General features: G+C 42.4%; 2 protein-coding genes across 3 annotated transcripts; one reads left to right on the top strand and one right to left on the bottom strand.

The window, feature by feature from the left end:
- The first annotated feature begins 11,990 nt into the window (after positions 1-11,990).
- Positions 11,991-14,144, top strand: LOC122024049 (F-box/kelch-repeat protein At1g22040-like). Of its 2 annotated transcripts, XM_042582564.1 has the most exons (3): positions 11,991-12,169; positions 12,252-12,315; positions 12,421-14,144. In XM_042582564.1, the coding sequence occupies exon 3, from the start codon at positions 12,489-12,491 to the stop codon at positions 13,890-13,892; it is 1,404 nt and encodes a 467-aa protein (XP_042438498.1). In that variant the 5' UTR covers positions 11,991-12,169; positions 12,252-12,315; positions 12,421-12,488; the 3' UTR covers positions 13,893-14,144. The 2 variants fall into 2 exon arrangements, with proteins under 2 accessions (XP_042438498.1, XP_042438497.1); XM_042582563.1 differs by lacking the exon at positions 12,252-12,315 and having other exon boundaries at positions 12,011-12,169.
- A 1,399-nt stretch (positions 14,145-15,543) lies between these two features.
- LOC122025638 (40S ribosomal protein S16-like) lies at positions 15,544-16,207 on the bottom strand. The gene has a single exon (XM_042584472.1). It carries the CDS (start codon positions 16,172-16,174, stop codon positions 15,737-15,739), a length of 438 nt encoding a protein of 145 aa, XP_042440406.1. The 5' UTR covers positions 16,175-16,207; the 3' UTR covers positions 15,544-15,736.
- Between the last annotated feature and the right edge of the window lie 1,047 nt (positions 16,208-17,254).

The raw sequence follows: 17,254 nt of genomic DNA, 5'->3' as shown, positions 1-17,254 counted from the left end.
TTATGTGTAATTTATTTGAAATTGAAATGCTTGAATTACCTAGGGTTGAGGATGGATGAAGACTTTCTTCTTCATCCCTTTCGGAGGTAGAAGCTTCTTCCTCTTGCTCCATTCTTGAAGAAGAACTCTCCTCCTCTTCTTCCTTAGATGTTGAGTAGCCCTCAACTTCTAATTCCTCTTCTCCATGATGTGAGCTACTTGGCTCACTTGACTCCTCTTCATGACTTGAAGTGGAGCTTCCCTCATGGAACTTGGCCAAGTTGTTCCACAACTCCTTGGCATCGTTATATCCACCTATCCTACACAAAACATCATTAGGTAAAGAAAATTCAATGATTTTCGTTACATCATCATTGATGGTTGATTGGTGGATTTGCTCCTTCGTCCACTTCTTCTTCTCCAAAAGTTCTCCTTCTTTATCCAATGGAGGAGTAAAACCTAATTGCACACACCTCCAATTCTCAAGATTAGTCATAAGAAAATATTTCATTCTTACCTTCCAAAACGCGAAGTCGTCGCGATCGTAGAAGGGTGGAATCGTGATGTCCTCTCCGAGTTGATCCATCTCTAGCTTGTGCTCCCTCGGGTGTTAATCCGGCGAACAGCGACCTCGCTCTGATACCACTTGTTAGGATCGATGGTCGCGACTAGAGAGGGGGGTGTGAATAGCCGCTCCAAATCGCTCGTTTCTTCCTACAATTCGTTAGCGCAGCGGAAAAATAAACTAGAAACAAAAGGAAGAATATCAAACCTTAACACAGCTATGTACGAGGTTAGGAGATGATGCTCCTACTCCTCGACGTGTCCGTAAGGTGGACGAACCCAATCAATCCGTCGGTGGATGAGTCCCCGGAAAACCGGCTAATAAAAACTCTCCTTCTGGGTGGAGAAACCTCGCCACAGAAACTTCTTGCAACAGCAAGAAAAGAGTACAAGGAAAACAAGAAATAAAGTACAATACAAATGTAAACTTTCTTGCCTTCTCTTCGACTGGAAGAAGCAGCCGCTTCCAAGCGCCTACAACAGCAGGTGACCCAGCCGGAAGCTCACGCGAAGCTTCAAAGCAGCTCAACAAAGCCCAACAACAAGCTTAGCGGCACCAAGAACAGGACGAAGGAAGAAGAAGAAGAAGTAGGCTCGCAGCATCTTTTATAACCTGCGAAGAAAACAAAGAAACACAGAAGAAATCTGGCAGTTGCATGTCATGATGGCTAGTGCTGAATCGATGCGTGGACCGATCAGTTTATGTGAATCGGTCCACGGACATCGATCCATTCCTCCTCCTTCGCTTTGGTCACGATCGGTCCATGGACCGATCGGACCTCTGATCGGTCCGGGACCGATCAGGCTTTGTCTGATCGGTCCCCGCACCGATCAGCCCCTCTGCGCCTCGCTCTGTTCGATCGACTCACGATCGGTCACCGGATCGATCGTTAACACACAAGATGCTATCGATGTGTTCGATCGGTCACCGCCGATCGAATATTCGATCCCGGATCGATCACCAGATCGATCCAGCTCATGGTTTTCGCCCAAACCAAGTCCAACCCAACATCCGGTCAATCTTGACCTGTTGGTACATTGCGCCTAGCATCCGGTCACTCCCTTGACCTGCTAGGACTCCCCGCTAAGTGTCCGGTCAATCCCTTTGACCCACTTAGACTTTTCTCTTCGTACCAAGTATCCGGTCACTCCTATGACCTACTTGGACTTCCCATCACCAGATGTCCGATCACCCTTGATCCATCTGGATTTTCCCTTGCCCGGCTTCACTCACCAGGACTTTCACCTAGCTTCACTCACTAGGGTTTTCACACTGCCTAACATCCCAGTTAGGACTTTCTTATTGCCTGGCTTCACTCACCAGGACTTTTCAACTGCCTAACATCCCAGTTAGGACTTTCCCACTGCCTGGCTTCACTCACCAGGACTTTCCAACTGCCTAACATCCCAGTTAGGACTTTCCCACTGCCTGGCTTCACTCACCAAGACTTTCCACACTGCCTAACATCCCAGTTAGGACTTTTCCGTGCCAAGTCTCCATACTTGGACTTTTCCAGTGCCAAGTCTCCATACTTGGACTTTTCCCGTGCCAAGTCTCCATACTTGGACTTTTCCAAGCTTGGACTTTTCCAGTGCCAAGTCTCCATACTTGGACTTTTCGCGTGCCAAGCTCCCTGCTTGGACTTTTCCAGTGCCAAGTCTCCATACTTGGACTTTTCTAGTGCCAAGCTCCTTGCTTGGACTTTTTCGTTGCCAAGTCTCCATACTTGGACTTTTTCCCGAATCAGGTCAACCAGGTCAACCTTGACCTACGGTTGCACCAATAATCTCCCAAACATCTATTCTTGTCCCATATCAAGAATACAACTCTTCCACGAGTGTCAAACATCAAAATACAACTCAACTAGGTCAACCTTGACCTAAGGTTGCACCAACAATCTTCCTAAGTCAAACATCAAAATACAACTCGAGTCAGGTCAACTCGAGTCAGGTCAACCTTGACCTAAGGTTGCACCAACATATAAATCCTCCGAGCGGAAGACCGTCGAGCTCCGACGTTAAAAATCGAGAGTCGAGCCGGCGACTATAAACCCTCCGAGCGGAAGACCGTCGAGCTCCGACGTTAAAAATCCAGAGTCGCGCCGGCGACTATAAACCCTCCGGCCTGAAGACCGTCGAGCTCCGACGTTAAAAATCGAGAGACGAGCCGGCGTCTATAAACCCTCCGAGCGGAAGACCGTCGAGCTCCGACGTTAAAAATCGAGAGTCGGGCCGGCGACTATAAACCCTCTGGCCGGAAGACCGTCGAGCTCCGACGTTAAAAATCGAGAGTCGCACCGGCGACTATAAACCCTCCGAGCGGAAGACCGTCGAGCTCCGACGTTAAAAATCGAGACTCGAGCCGGCGACTATAAACCCTTCGAGTGGTCTTAGATATATTCAGCCGAGCGGACTAGCTATACAAAATACTTCGTGAGAAATCCCTTGCAAAACGCAAGAGAGGTGGGATGAGAGGCGATTAACGAGGAGAAGCGGAGGATGGTTTCTTGGATGCGCCGCTCGGCACTACGGGCGTCTAGTCAGTCGGACTGTGCGCCTCCTTCGACTAGACTTGAAGGGGAGGCATGTGATCCGGTGGTAAGGATGGGGGACCCTCATTGGCGGAGGGTAAAAGACACGTGGAGGTCAACCCCAAGTTTGCGCCGAACGGAAGCATGCCGGACCGAACGGAAGCATGCCGGGCCGAACGGAAGAATGCTGGGCCGAACGGAAGGATGACGCGCCGAACGGAAGGATGCTGGGCCGAACGGAAGGATGACGCGCCGAACAGAAGCATGCCTGGCCGAACGGAAGGATGCCGCGCCGAACGGAAGCATGCCGGGCCGAACGGAAGGATGCCGCGCCGAACGGAAGCATGCCGCGCCGAACGGAATTATGCCGGGTCGAACGTAAGGATGCCGGGCCGACCTGACATTCGGCCAGGAGCTTCCCGGGCCAGACAGAAGGCAACCCGACCATGGGCGGGTTTCCGACGCTCATAGTGAAAAGGGTCACCGGGCCGAGCAGATAGCACGCTCGGCCGAAGCATAAAGCATCGTTGCTGTGGAACACTCTCAGCTGAGCACCCGGTCGGACCGATACTTACGCCCGGTCGGACCTATGCCTGCCGAGCGGATGAATGCTTGGCGTCAGGAAAAAGGAGACAAGGGCAAGGGGACATTAGGGAACATCATTTTCTGACAGCAGACATGTTCGACGACCAGGCCATACATAGAATCGTACGACGGAAGGACCTGCTGTCCCATCAAAGAGGTGATCAGACTGTATAGTATGGTGTCAGACATGTTCCTCTGACAAGCTCATGCTAAGGTATGGTACCATGACATGTGTACGCCTCGGTAGGTGTGCCCGAGCCTCCCCACAGCTCTATATAAGAGCCTTCATACTTCGCGCGGAGGTATGCGTTCTTAGATATTCGAAGCCACCTCTTTGTTGCCCACTTGCCTGACTTGAGCGTCGGAGGGTCGTCGCCGGGAACCCCTTCCCGGCCCGAGTTCTGTGCAGGTTCGCCGGAGGACCGTACGACCGGTCGGAGATCCACGTCAGTGACTCGGAGAGCGCTACGTGCCCAGCGTCCGTTGGTTCAGCTTTCGGACAGGATCAACTGCTACAATATAACAATCAATTAAAGTTATTATCATGGTCAAAGAAGCATACCGAATCAATTTATATACTATAGCAATCAATTAAAAAAATTGATTTGTGTTTAAAAAATTATTGTTCTCAATATAACGTATGGAAATGATATTTAAAAGCATGAATATACTCAGAAAAATTAGACGACTACATATGACATTATTCCTATTGGACAAAACAATTTTGAAACAGATTTGATTCTGTTGAGATGGTCACAGAACCAAGTGTTGAGGTGCAACAGACTCATCACATGCAAGTCCCCTCCGTCTAGATTGGAACTGTGCCAATAAATCACGAGATAAAGTCAGAGAAGTTCAGTGGACTGAACTTCAACAGGTGGCAGCAGAAGATGCTCTTATACTTGACCATGCTCAATTTGGCTCAGTTCTTGACCGATGACTCTCCTAAACGAGCTAAGGATGCTGATACGCATACCATCAGTATAGTGGAAGCATGGACTCATTCTGAGTTCGTATGCCGAAACTACATCCTCAACTGCCTTTCCAACTTATTGTACGCTGTGTATAACATGAAGAGAACGACTAAAGAGTTGTGGGAGTCCTTGGACAAGAAATACAAGATGGATGATGCAGGGGCGAAGAAGTTCATTGTGGGTTGATTCTTTGACTACAAGATGGTTGACTCTAAGACGGTGATCAACGAAGTCTAGGAGCTTTAGGTGATCTTGAACGAAATCCACTTAGAAGGGATGGTTCTGAGTGAAACCTTTTAGGTGACTGCTATCATTGAGAAGCTGCCCCCCTGCTAGAAGGACTTCAAGAATTACCTGAAGCATAAGCGGAAGGAGATGAATGTGGAGGAACTCATTGTTAGACTTCACATCGAAGAAGACAACAAGAGTTCAGAGAGGAAGTTGTTCTCCCAAGCTACTGTGAAAGCCAACGTGGTCGAGCACGGTCAAAGCTCGAAATGAAAGAACCTCAAGTCTTTCCAGATGGAACCCAGAGGAGGCATAAGCAAAAAGAAGTTCTCTAGGAAGTGGTTCAACTGTGACCGAATCAGTCACAAATTTTCGGAGTGCAAAAAGCTAAAAAAGAAGCAGGAGGCCAATCTAAACGATGAACTAGAAATGGATGACCTCTGGGTAGTGGTCTTAGAACTGAACCTAGTCGGTTCAAACTCGTGGCAATGGTGGATCGATACTAGAGCCACCAGACATGTGTGCTACAACAAGGAGCTACTCCGCAACTTTGAAGAAGTCAATGGAGACAAGCTATTCATAGGGTACTCAGCAACTTTAGACATCATGGGCCAAGGAAAAGTGATGTTGAAGATGACCTCGGGTAAGAATCTCACTTTGAACAATGTGATGTATGTTCTGGAAATTCGGAAGAATCTAGTGTCTGGATCACTGTTAAGCAAGCATGACTTTCATATTATTTTTGAGTCAGACAGAGTTGTACTATCTAAGAATGGAATGTTTGTAGGAAGAGGATATATATCTGATGGGTTGTTTAAGCTCAATGTAATGATGATTATGCCTAAGATAAATAAAAATGAAAGCTCTTTCACTTATATGCTTGAGTCTTCTTATCTGTGGCATGATAGACTAGGGCATGTTAACTACGATATGTTGCATAAATTAATAAACATGCAGAGTATGCCTACATTCCATCTTGACCCAAAACACAAGTGTGAGATTTGTGTTGAATCGAAAATGATAAGGCCATCCTTTCAACATGTTGAGAGAAGCAATGAACCACTCGAGTTAATTCACACTGACGTGTGCGACCTCAAAGGTACTCCAACACGTGATGGGAACAAATACTTCATTACTTTTTGTAGATGATAACACAAAATATTGTTATGTGTATCTTCTCAAAAGTAAGGATGAAACTATAGAGAAATTTACTCTCTATAAGAATCCGGTTGAAAACCAACTTAATAGAAAGATTAAGGTGGTTCGAAATGACTGAGGCGGTGAATATGTATCACCATTCCCTGAGTTGTGTGTTGGATATGAGATCAGACATGAAACAATAGCTCCTTATACTCCTTAGCAAAATGGAGTTGTTGAACGAAAGAATCGAATTCTAAAGGAGATGATGAATGCTCTTCTATTGAGCTCTGGACTGCCATTGTTCATGTGGGGGGAAGCTGTGTTAACAGCTAATTACCTTTTAAATAAGGTACCCCGGAAGAAAATAGATAAGAGCCCTTATAAGTTATGGAATGGAAGATAATTGTCCTACAAATATTTACAAATATGGGGGTGTCTTGCCAAAGTATTGGTGCATGACCTGAAAAAGGATTAAGATAGGACTAAAGACTGTTGATTGCATATTTATTGGATATGCACAGAACAGCAGTGTGTATCGGATTTTATGTATGAGTCACAAATACCGGAGATTCATAAGAACTTGATAATAGAATTAGGAAATGCCTCGTTCTTCGAACATGTGTTTCCGTATAAGACTCGAGAGGATGCTAGCTCCTCAAAGAGGGCATATGAAATACAAGGTGAAGATGATGATGATGAACCGGTCGAGGTTGAGTTTAGACGGAGCAAAAGAGCTTGGGTAGAAAAATCTTACGAATTGGATTTTATCACTTTTGTGTTGGAAAGTGAGCTCCGAAGTTGCTCAGAAGCTGTAAGCTCTTCTGATGGATCTCACTGCAGAGAGACAATTACATCTGAGATAGAATCTATCCTGTAAAATCACACTTGGGAACTTATGGATCTTCCTCCAAGAAGTAAATCACTAGGTTGCAAGTGGATCTTTAAGAAGAAAATGAAGTCAGATGGTATAATTGATAAGTATAAGGTCAGGTTGGTAATCAAAGGATACTGACAATGAGAAGACCTCGATTACTTTGATACGTATTCTCCGGTGTCAAGAATAACTTTCATTAGAATATTGTTGGCTATTGTTACTCTATGGAATCTCAAAATACATCACATGGATGTAAAAATAACCTTTCTAAACAGAGATTTAGAAGAAGAAATATACAAGGACCAACTAGAGGGATTTTCTGTGCCAGGACAGAAAAATAAAGCTTGTAGATTGGTGAAGTCATTATATGGCTTGAAACAAGCACCAAAGTGGTGGCATGAGAAATTTGATAATGTCATGAAAAAATATGAATTCAAAATTAATGAATGTGATAAATGTGTCTATATAAAAGTCACAGAGAATGACTACTGTTAGGACCCTCGGAGACCGACTAGAGGGGGGATGAATAGCCCCTGCACAAATCAAGCAAAACAAACCTTCCTCGGACTTATAACTTAATTAAACTAAACACTTGCATAAATAAAATAAGAGATAAACTAAAAAGACGAGGCTCACATATTTACTTGGTTACAACCGGAGAAGTTGTTAATCCAAGAAAGTTAAATCACACTAAAATTCTCCTTCAGGCGGAGAAACCTCTTTATAACAATGGAAGTGCAGAAATAGAAAGCTAAAATAGAATAGTGGATGTGAACAAGTGTTGCTTCACAATTTCTTGTTCTTATTTAGCTTTGGGAGCAGGGCTGCTTATATAGCCCTGCTCGGGGCGCTTGGAAGGGTTCCAGGCGCCTGGAGGGGGATAAAACTTTATCCTCTTCATAACGGATCGTGGTGAAACATGATCCAGATAAAATCCTGTTCCGGGCATTCAGACCAAGAAAGTCAACCAAGTTGACTTTTTCCAATCCGGGCCTTCCCACCGGTTTTGCTCGTCTCGGTCCGGGTCTTCCGCTCCGATTCCTCTTGCTTAGGTGATCTCGGCCATCCAGAATAGGGCTCACCTGAACCCAACTTCCCGCCTTCTCGAGCAAGCTTCTGCTCTGGCTTCTCGTCCCTCGAAATCGTCACGTGCTTCCTTCTCATCCGCCAGCTACTCTTTCGCATCTCTTCCTCCCTCGGATGCACCAACCCCATTGGCTCTCTCCCGTGCCGACCTTCTCTCTAGCTGCGTCTTTTGCTCCTCGAACAATCTTCCGTTTCGGCTTCTCGTCCCTCGGAAACCCGCACTTTCCCTTCTCGTTCGTCGGTGTACTCTTCCGCAGCACCTCGTCCCTCAAATGCACCGAGCCCGTCGGCTCTCTTCCGTGTCGTCTTTCTCGCTAGTTGCTTCTTTTGCTCGACTCCCTGTGCTCTTAAGTTCCTGCATACTTAGACAAAAGGTTAAACATAATAGGACCTAACTTAACTTGTTTGACCACATCAAAACTACCTTGTGGTACCAACAACTGCGTTATCTTGTGCCTATATATAGATGACATACTTATTATTGAGCGTAATGATAAGATAATCAAATCCACTAAAGATTTGTTGAACTCAATATTTGACATGAAAGACATGGACCTAGCTGATATGATTCTAGGAATCAAAATTCTTAGCGTTGGCATGAACGTCAATAGATACGAGTCAACATCTTCGAAAAATTAAGGTGAAAGTATCTCTCAAATAGAATACTCTCAAGTGATTGGAAGTATAATGTACTTGATAAGTTGTACACAACCAAATTTGGCCTACGTAGTAAGTAAACTGAGTAGATACACGAGTAATCCTAGTGTTGAGCACTGGAAAGGGATAACAAGAGTACTGAGGTATACTCGTGAATATGGACTGCACTATATAAGATATCCTGCTATGATCGAAGGATACAACAATGCGAATTGGATATCTAATAGAAAAGACTCTAAGTCTACGAGTGAATATGTATTCACTTTTGGAGGTGCAACCATATCTTGAAAATCTTCTAAGCAAACGGTAATAACCAGATCCACGATGGAAGTTGAGTTTTTAGCTCTTGACAAATGTGGTGAAGAGACTGAATGACTACGATAATTCTTAGAAGATATTCCAAGATAACCAAACATGTACCGATAATTTGCATATATTGCGATAATCACTCAGCAATTAGTCGGGCACAGAGCCATCTATATAATGGTAAGTCTAGACATATAAATCATAGATATAATACCATTAGATAACTTCTCTCAACGGGAGTTATCGTTATTAACTATGTGAAGTTAAAGGATAACCTTGCGGATTCGCTAACCAAGGGGTTAAATAGAGAGTTAGTTGCATGCTCATCACGAGGGATGAGTTTGATGTCGATGAGAAATGTTGGTGCAAAGGAAACCCAACCTATATAGATTGGAGATCCCAAGGACTAGGTTCAAAGGGACAACCTAATTGTACCGAAAAAGTTGCTCACTGTGGAGAATGACCCAATGAATCGGTGAAGATGGAGGTTAAGTACACGGTTTTAATGATCCAAGAAGAGTAATGTGGAATACTCTTAAGAGATCACCTATGTGAGAAAGAAGTAGGGCTACTTCGAAGAGAATTGGAGGCATGATTCTTATAACTTCTCACAGAACTAGGCGTGTTCATAGTCAAGAAGGAATACACTTATGAGAATTGAGTTGTATCAGGGAGAGTCTTGGGTGAGATATGTCAATACTTATACAGACGGTAGACCAGTTCAAAGACATCGCATCTACTGTCAGCCAGTAAGTAAACAGATCCTCACAAGGGAAGGTTCAAAGGGAAAAATCTACCTGTCCTATACTAGACTAAACTATTGAATGCTATCATATACCCTTACTTCATTCATGTAAGGGATTGTTGGATATATGTGAATGGAGAAAAGGTGGAAGAGGAAATAAACTATATTGTGATTAAGACTTTAGTGCTACATTGAGAGTTTCAAGGCATGTTGGTTGGTTTATATTGATTCACATGCTTTGATGATGTGAACAAATGCATGGGGAGAGACTCTCTCTCACGGGTGGGTGCGTAAAGGGTTGCAAATCCAGGACCCGGATTGCATTGGACCATGTTGACTCGTGTACGGGCACGACCTGCGCACGCCGAATGTCGGACAGGTCGAGGTAAAATTTGTCTAAGTGGAACAACCAACATCACAACTGACAAATAATGATCATTAAACGATCAATAATGCCGTCTATTGGTCTGAGCTCATATATAAGGAGGTTACGACCACATGCAAAAGGTTACATGCTCAAAAAAGTTGAAGCTCTCCACCTATGTTCTCCTTCTCCTCTGTCGTGCATCTCTCACTGGACAAAGTGCCCGTGATAATAATCAAGTACCTTTTAATTTATCATGACCATCAATGTTAGAGAGTAGTTAGGTTATATTCGGGAATCGATAAATCGAATCGGACGAAGGACTTGAGACCTCGAGAGTCCGATTTTTAAGTCCTTCTTTATCGAAATATATAGGAGTCTTGATCGAGATAAGGCCACGTAGGGTTGATCTATTAAGTATTGACTTGGAGAGGGATCCAGACGCATCGACCAAGTTAATTAGGAAGCTCGAGCTGTGAACAAAATTCTCAAATGGCTGCGTGATTTGTGGTTTATTTAAATATTGGATATCGTTTCTTACTGATTTAGCCGTTGATTTTGCTCTTGTAATAATTACAAGAGCGTGTAATATGATAGACAACAGATCGACATGACGTGGAGGCATGAGCTTCTAGTGACGTAATGGAGAAATAAATCCAATCAATCAACCTATCAATCAATAATAACATGTCCTATTCTTTCCTAGTCACAATTAACGTGTCTTTGGGGGATGTGTTGGAAATTACTTGACTCCAAAATCATTATGATTTTAATAATTTTACAAATTCGATCATATCGAATTACAGTGATTACACAATTTTATAAATCATAATCAAACATATGAATATAAACTAATAAGGAAATTAAATATATAAAATAAATATTCTATCCTAAGATATATATCTTATCTTTTAGATATTCAATAAATATAATATATTCTCAATATATTATTAATATCTATTTGGATATTACCATAATAATCCAAATTTATAATTATCTTATAATTATATATGATTAGTATCTATTTGGATATTACCATAATAATCCAAATTTATAATTATCTCATAATTATGATTAGTATCTATTTGAATATTACCATAATAATACAAATTTATAATTATCTCATAATTATGATTAAGATCTATTTGGATATAATAATCCAAATTTATAATTATCTCATAATTATGATTAGTATCTATTTGAATATTACCATAATAATACAAATTTATAATTATCTCATAATTATGATTAAGATCTATTTGGATATAATAATCCAAATTTATAATTATCTCATAATTATGATTAGTATCTATTTGGATATTACCATAATAATCCAAATTTATAATTATCTCATAATTATGATTAGTATCTATTTGGATATTACCATAATAATCCAAATTTATAATTATCTCATAATTATGATTTAGATTAGGATATTATTAGTACCTATTTGGATATTATCATAATAATATAAATTTATAATTATCTCATAATTATGATTAATCTACCAGTCTTTGAACATATGGAAACATTTTTCCATTTTGACAATTAATTTCTAAATTATATTTCTAATCCATCGAGAAGGCGAGGGCCACGGACTCATAATTAAAAAAGCTTCCATAAATTAGATAAATAATTAAACTTTTTAATTAATTTATCCAATCTATTAATTCCATTATTACTCCACTAAAAATATAGAATTGCACTCACCAGATTATTGATCATAGAAACATTCAGTAATGCCTCGACGGGCTGGATCAGCGGGAAGGGCGTCTGGCATTTGTAACGGAAGTTCAAGGGTCGAGGGTCGTCAGTTACACATGGGCGTAAAATTTCGGTCTACTGCGCTTTAAATTCCACTCGACCTCTAATTACCCCTCTTGTCCAACTTAATCATGATTTATCTCTTTTGAATATCTATGGGACCGGACTCAGAGGACCGTAGGTGATGGTTCCACCTTTTGCAATAGAAAACTTCAGTAAAAGAATGCTGCAGAATAAAGAAGGGATAAAGCACGAAGACGAAGAGGGAAAGCGACAACGAAGGCCAGGCTACTATATCTGCTTGCGATTGGCGAAGGAATGATCGATCGATGATACCTTGACGAGTGGGGTCGTCGATCTGTTGTCATCCAGGTACGCCTCCCTTCATCTCTTTCGATGCCACCGAAGTTTCGATTTTTTCGAGTTAAAGGATTTGGATTGCGGCATTCTTTAGGGTTCATGTGATCCCGCGCTGTTGTTCGATTTCGCCTCCTTTTAGGGATTTACTGCGTTTCTAGGTTACTTTTTTCTGTTCTTCCGCTGAAGAATTTCTTCCCTTTTTTCCTTTACCCTAATTTCTGTGTTTTCCCCAATTTATACTGAATGATCTACATGGTCAAAAGTGTCGGCGGGGAAAGCATCTGAGATCACAAGGCAAAGAAGAAGAAGAAGAAGAAGAAGAAGAAGGAAAATGGGTTCATTCTTGAGCTTCAATCGCAGCAAAGATCAGCCGATAGAGGATTACAGCTGTTCTGGAATGGACTGGTGCAGGAAGGCAAAGACATCTGCCAACTGCGATGGTGAAAGCAACGGGTTGATCCCTGGTCTGCCAGATGAGATCTCACTGGAGATCATCGCTAGGGTTCCTAGAATTTGCTACCTGAAGATGAAGATGGTGTCTCGGAGTTGGAAAGTCGCTATCGGCGGCCCGGAGGTTTACCGATTGAGGAAAGAAATTGGAAGAACTGAAGAATGGCTTTACATTTTGACAAAGCTAGAAGATCAGCTTATTTGGCATGGCTTGGATCCTTCATCGGGCCGGTGGCAGAGGGTGCCGCAAATGCCTGCGATAGCCGTCGAAGATGAATCTCCGCGAGGCTTCTCGGGGTTGTGCGCGCGTAACCTGATAGATTCAAGCATCAAGATCACTGAAACCATTAGAGGTTGGGTGGTTGGGAGTGATGCTTCAACAAAAATGCCATTCGGTGGTTGCTCGGTCGGCGCGGTTGGTGGATGTCTTTATGTTCTAGGGGGATTCTCCAGATTTTCGGCGATTAAATGTGTTTGGAGGTATGATCCTCGCACGAATTCATGGCAAGAATCGAGTCCAATGACAGAAGGAAGGGCTTTCTGTAAGATCAGTATGTTAGACGACAAGCTTTATGCTGTTGGCGGGATTAGGAGAGTCAATGGAGGTTTGTCTCCGCTTCAATCTGCTGAAGTCTACGATCCTCTAACCAACACATGGACGGAGATGCCAAGCGTGCCGTTCTCGAAAGCGCAGGTATTACCTACAGCTTTCTTAGCCGAGCTGCTGAAGCCTGTTGCAACCAGTGTGACTTCTTACAAGGGCAGGCTGTGTGTCCCTCAGAGTTTGTATTCTTGGCCATTGTTCGGTGACATTAGCGGTGAGATATACGATCCCGGAACTAACACATGGTCCGAGATGCCGGCCGGCATGGGTGAGGGCTGGCCAGGTAAGCAGGCCGAGACCAAGTTGAGCGCGGTGGTGAACGGCGAATTATATGCCTTGGACCCCGCTGGTTCTTCAGAGGGTGCCCGAATAAAGGTGTACGATGATAAGGACGATGCTTGGAAAGTGGTTATAGGAAAAGTGCCATTCCATGTCTCGAGCAGTTGTGAAACCCCATATTTGCTTGCTACTTTCCAGGGGAAGCTCCATCTGATCATGAAAGGCATTAGCAATGATACGTCTGTCTTGACAGTAGGCATTTCGTCTTCTTCCGCAAGTTTCTTACCGAGTCTAAACCCTGAGAAGTTTCAAAAGGCAGAAGACCCTGACTTTTGGGAGGTCATTGGCACGAAGAATTTTGGTGCGGCAGAATTCATCAGCTGTGAGGTACTTTCTGTTTAAGATGTTATAGTTCCCAGTTGTATACCGCAGATCAATCTTCACAGATCGTGTAGTTACTAGACTTTGTCTTCTGGGGTATCGAACGAGACAAATCTTCTGGCTTATCGATTCATAGCAAGCGCAATGCAATTCTTGGTTTTTTTTTCATCGCTATCATCTTCGGTGGCAACACTGTGGTATGAAATGTAATCCTTTATGCATGGAACATGAGATTGTCTATATATGGTGAGATGATGTCGGATTTGAATTGTATTTCATATCTTCCTCCGTGCCCATATCCATTAGATATCATATATTCATTCTTATATCCATATCCATTAAACTATATATTTTTTATACTAATAATTTTTCTTCTTATTATACAACTATCATCATTTATATACTTTTTTATTTTTGAACGAACACGATAGAAAAAATAAATAATGAACTAGACAACACCAAACATAATAGAGCAATAACCAATTCAATTACAACCCTATACATCCCCTCCATCGTTAACTTATAGTTGTCGATCATCTTACTTTCAACCCCGCAATAAACCTGCATCGACGAACTTCTAGTTGTAGGTGATAACTGTACATCGATTCCAGCATCTCAAGAACGATGCCACTCTTGATGTTGGACTATAGAATCAAACCCTTCACATTGGTTGAGGACGGGGAACTCCGGCACAAAAAGCTTGAATAGGCTACTAGTGGACTAATGGAAGGGTCAAAATTTCTAGTAATAGAGCAATCTTAGAGTGGCATACCAATCACTACTACTATGAACCCAACTAAACCATAACTACTTGCTAAACTCTAGCAAGCTTTGGCCCACCTCTAATGCATCACAACAGTTAGGTTATGCAAAGAAATACATCGATATATCTGAATCTCCAGTTGGTTCTCAGCTAGCAGGATGAACCAAATAACTTGGTGTTTTTTTGAGTTTCAAAATTTTTAAGTGATAATGTTCAGAATGTGCATGTTGATAAAAGAGAATCAACTTGAAGTCCCAGACATGCAACATCAACAGTTTGTTACTAAGAGTTTAATCATAAAGATTTATCTGATAATAAATGGAAGAGTCATAACAAGAATACAAAAAGAAAACCGATGAACATTACTAGAATACAGTGATTCAGCAATCACAACATCATTAAACAAAGTTACATCGAACTTCAATATATTATAGGACAGAAGTAAAGGGAAGATTCGCTCATGATTCATCATTTAATTGAACAAGTAAGGCAATTAAGTGCAACTTACACCAATTTATATGCTGGAGTATCCTTAAATATCAAATTAGACGAATATAAACTCTCATAGCATTGAGAACTTTAATATGTAAGTGTCCTACAGCCATAACTTTTCCCACCATATGAAATCCCTTATATCATTCATATGCTCTTCACTGTTTCAGTATAAAATTAATCAAATGAACTCCTATCATCCTTTTATGTAAAATAGATCGTAGCCAATGCCCGGGCTAATTCAATGAATTAGAGAATACCTCACCACAATAACTAATTCGTAGAGGTTTGTTAACTTACAAAAGCAAGCATAAAAGTATATTCCACAGGTCAATAATTGACATCAAAACAAAACCTAACAAAACACTTGGTGGCTAGAAAGATGTTCCACGGATAAATAATTTTGCATAATCAAGGTAGCAAGTAAGCTTAAACCATATCATTGAGTGTAATAGAGAATGTTTCCTCACAAACATAGCATAATATAAACTAAAATAAAACTTAAAGCACCAATAATTAATCAAATTCATGTTAACAGAAACAGAAAGCAAACCCAGGCAAGAAAGGTTGAAGCTTGGAGGGAAAACCCCTACTGTAGGACGCCATGGTTCTAACGGTAGGACTTCTGGAAGCGGGCGCGCGCGCCACGCCCACCAAACTTCTTTGGCTCGCATCGGCGAGGGTCGGCGACGAGCAGGGTGCGATCATAGCGGACGAGTATGTCCTTGATTTCCTGCTTAGACTGCTCGTCAACGTACTTCTGGTTGTAGGCGACGAGGGCCTTGGCGATGCTCTGGCGGATGGCGTAGATCTGAGAGGTCTTGCCGCCGCGGCGGACGCGGATGCGGATGTCGACACCCGCGAAGCGCTGCCGCCCGAGGAGGAGGATGGGCTCGAAGGCCTTGAGGCGAAGGATCTCCGGCTTCACCAGCTCGATTGGCACGCCGTTCACCTTGATCAGTCCGCGCCCGCGCTTGCAGTGCGCCACAGCCACGGCCGTTTTCTTCCTCCCAAAGCACTGCACGGACTCCGAAGGCGCCGTCGCCATGGCCGCCGCTCGAGCTCAGAGGTAGAAAGGGACCAAGATGAAACCCTACGCCTGAGAATTGCCCCTTATATAGTGGACCGTTAGGCCCAGGCCGGTTTCTTCCTGTCCAATCAGGTTGGGCTCAATCAGCCCATTTAGATGATATGTAAGGTCCGTGACTTTTTTGGTAAAATAATAAATAACTAATAAAAAGGAAATATATATAACTTTTTACGAGGTAGGATAGAACTATATCTTTCTTATAATTTTATATTATCTCTTCAGTTATCATAATTTATTTTCTCCATATTAATCTTGAAATGGACTAATGAGAACACTCGGACGAACATTTTACCTTTTCACCACACAAATATGACTTTCGATTAAGAAATGACTCGATAAAGGGCCAAGGAGAGTTAAATATGTGGTAAAAGGTGATTTGTTCGCCCTCAGCATCCTCGTCAATCCGTCTCTAGGTCAACACGGAGAAGATAAATCACGGGTGGCTACTAGCCATTAGTGCAAACGGTCAAGACATGGGGGAGGTTATGTTCGGTCACGTCGAGTTTCGACCCCAAGACCTCACGTGACAATACCTCATGTTTTAACCATCGCACCGCCCCGAAAGAACTCCAAGGGGAGCTAAACATGACACATGCCATGTCACATTATTGTTTAAAATATTTGTCCCAACACTTTTACTCTTGCATCTAAAGAGTTTAGAGTTTTCACCCCTTGGAGGAATTAAGCAATTGCACGAAAATCTTAGGACAATAGACGTAGTCGTACTCCCAACTCAGGCCCTATTGAAGAGATTATTGCTTCACTTTGAGTGGTCACTCGACCCTAAGCGAGAGTAAGAATTTTAAGGTTAGATTCAACCCTCTTGGGCTTTAACATGGTATTAGAGTTTAACCGTCACCTCTAACGATATTAGGCCTAATCAACTATCTCAATGTTTTATTGCATTTAAGTTGGATTGAGCTCTATCTCATGCTTTAATCAAGTGGAGCAAAGCCATCATTGACATGGGTTAACTCATCCAAACACCCAAATCATTTTCAACGGTAGTCCAATATATGAAACTTCTATCACACAGTA

Source organism: Zingiber officinale, chromosome 9B (genome assembly GCF_018446385.1).
Source record: "Zingiber officinale cultivar Zhangliang chromosome 9B, Zo_v1.1, whole genome shotgun sequence".
NCBI classification, from domain to species: Eukaryota; Viridiplantae; Streptophyta; class Magnoliopsida; order Zingiberales; family Zingiberaceae; genus Zingiber; species Zingiber officinale.
Note: the sequence above shows the minus strand (reverse complement) of the source record. Positions and strands in the feature narration are given on the sequence as shown.

Bases quoted from the DNA above. Each gene is read 5' to 3' on its own strand.
- LOC122024049 (XM_042582564.1), top strand. From the start codon at position 12,489: ATGGGTTCATTCTTGAGCTTCAATCGCAGCAAAGATCAGCCGATAGAG.
- LOC122025638 (XM_042584472.1), bottom strand. From the start codon at position 16,174: ATGGCGACGGCGCCTTCGGAGTCCGTGCAGTGCTTTGGGAGGAAGAAA.